Raw genomic sequence first — 1,043 nt, forward strand, 5'->3', positions numbered from 1 at the left:
GATGTGAAGCAAATCAAAGGCATACTTTAAAATTCCTCATTCAATTGTAGCCTAAATGCATTATGTAACGTCGTTACTTACCTACCTTTGAGTGGCTGCTTACATGTGGATATGGATATTATTTGGCAGTTTGATTGTTCGACAAAGTGCAAAGGATCATGGTGGGATTTAAAAATAGATATATGGTGATGGAGGTTTTTATGGATCCAAATAGAGACCAAGTTGGGGTTGATCCTATAATCATTACCCAGTTTAATGTCAGTAAAACAATAAGAGACAGCATCCTGGTGAATTTTGGGGAATGTGGTTTGGGTTCGGCAATAGGACCATTCCTGGGTAAGTAACATGTTGCCTGTAATGTCTTATTTTCCTACTGTTTATTATCTTCTGATTTTCTTTGATAATACTCTGACAATTTTTTTCTTGAGCAGTGAAGTATGTTAATCCAGTCACCAATCTGTGCATCATTAGAATTTCAAGAGAGGACTACCAAAAAGTATGGGCTGCAATTACAATGGTCAGAAGTATTGGAAATTACCCTGTGGTGTTTAACATGCTGGATTTATCTGGTAAGAGAAAACGTTATGCTATTGCAATTTTAGTTATTTTTTTTATAATTTGTTTTGATGGATAATATCTTCAGAGAAAAGATAATGTAGAAACTATGCTAATTTAGCTACTTGCTATCATTTCCCATTGTCTTATTTTGACAAATATTTTTCCTCAGTTGAAATTTCCCTTTGTAATCATCATATCCTAGTGCTGCTATACAGGGCACTACTTTTATCAGAAAAGCTATGCATTTTTCTGTCACTCGGATCATCATTATCATCTTTCATTCTCAATAAAATTACTTCATATTTCATAGCTAGTACATTGCCCCTAAATTGTTGTGCTTTAGCATAATAGAAAGTATGAAATGGTGGTCATCACTCATCACTGCACCAATAGTTGTGCCCCTTCCCCCAAAACACTACCTGTGTTTTGTGCTCCCCACTCGAAACCAGAGCTTCTCTTTCTGACAATCTTTTTCTGGCCAAGCA

At 35.6% G+C, this 1,043-nt stretch overlaps 1 protein-coding gene across 1 annotated transcript; it reads left to right on the top strand.

The window, feature by feature from the left end:
• The first annotated feature begins 60 nt into the window (after window positions 1-60).
• On the top strand, window positions 61-649 carry LOC109342002 (probable ribonuclease P/MRP protein subunit POP5). The gene is made up of 2 exons (XM_019579953.1): window positions 61-336; window positions 432-649. The coding sequence occupies exons 1-2, from the start codon at window positions 159-161 to the stop codon at window positions 632-634; spliced, it is 381 nt and encodes a 126-aa protein (XP_019435498.1). The 5' UTR covers window positions 61-158; the 3' UTR covers window positions 635-649.
• Window positions 650-1,043: the final 394 nt, after the last annotated feature.

This window comes from Lupinus angustifolius, unplaced genomic scaffold, assembly GCF_001865875.1.
Source record: "Lupinus angustifolius cultivar Tanjil unplaced genomic scaffold, LupAngTanjil_v1.0 Scaffold_1532, whole genome shotgun sequence".
Taxonomy (NCBI): Eukaryota; Viridiplantae; Streptophyta; class Magnoliopsida; order Fabales; family Fabaceae; genus Lupinus; species Lupinus angustifolius.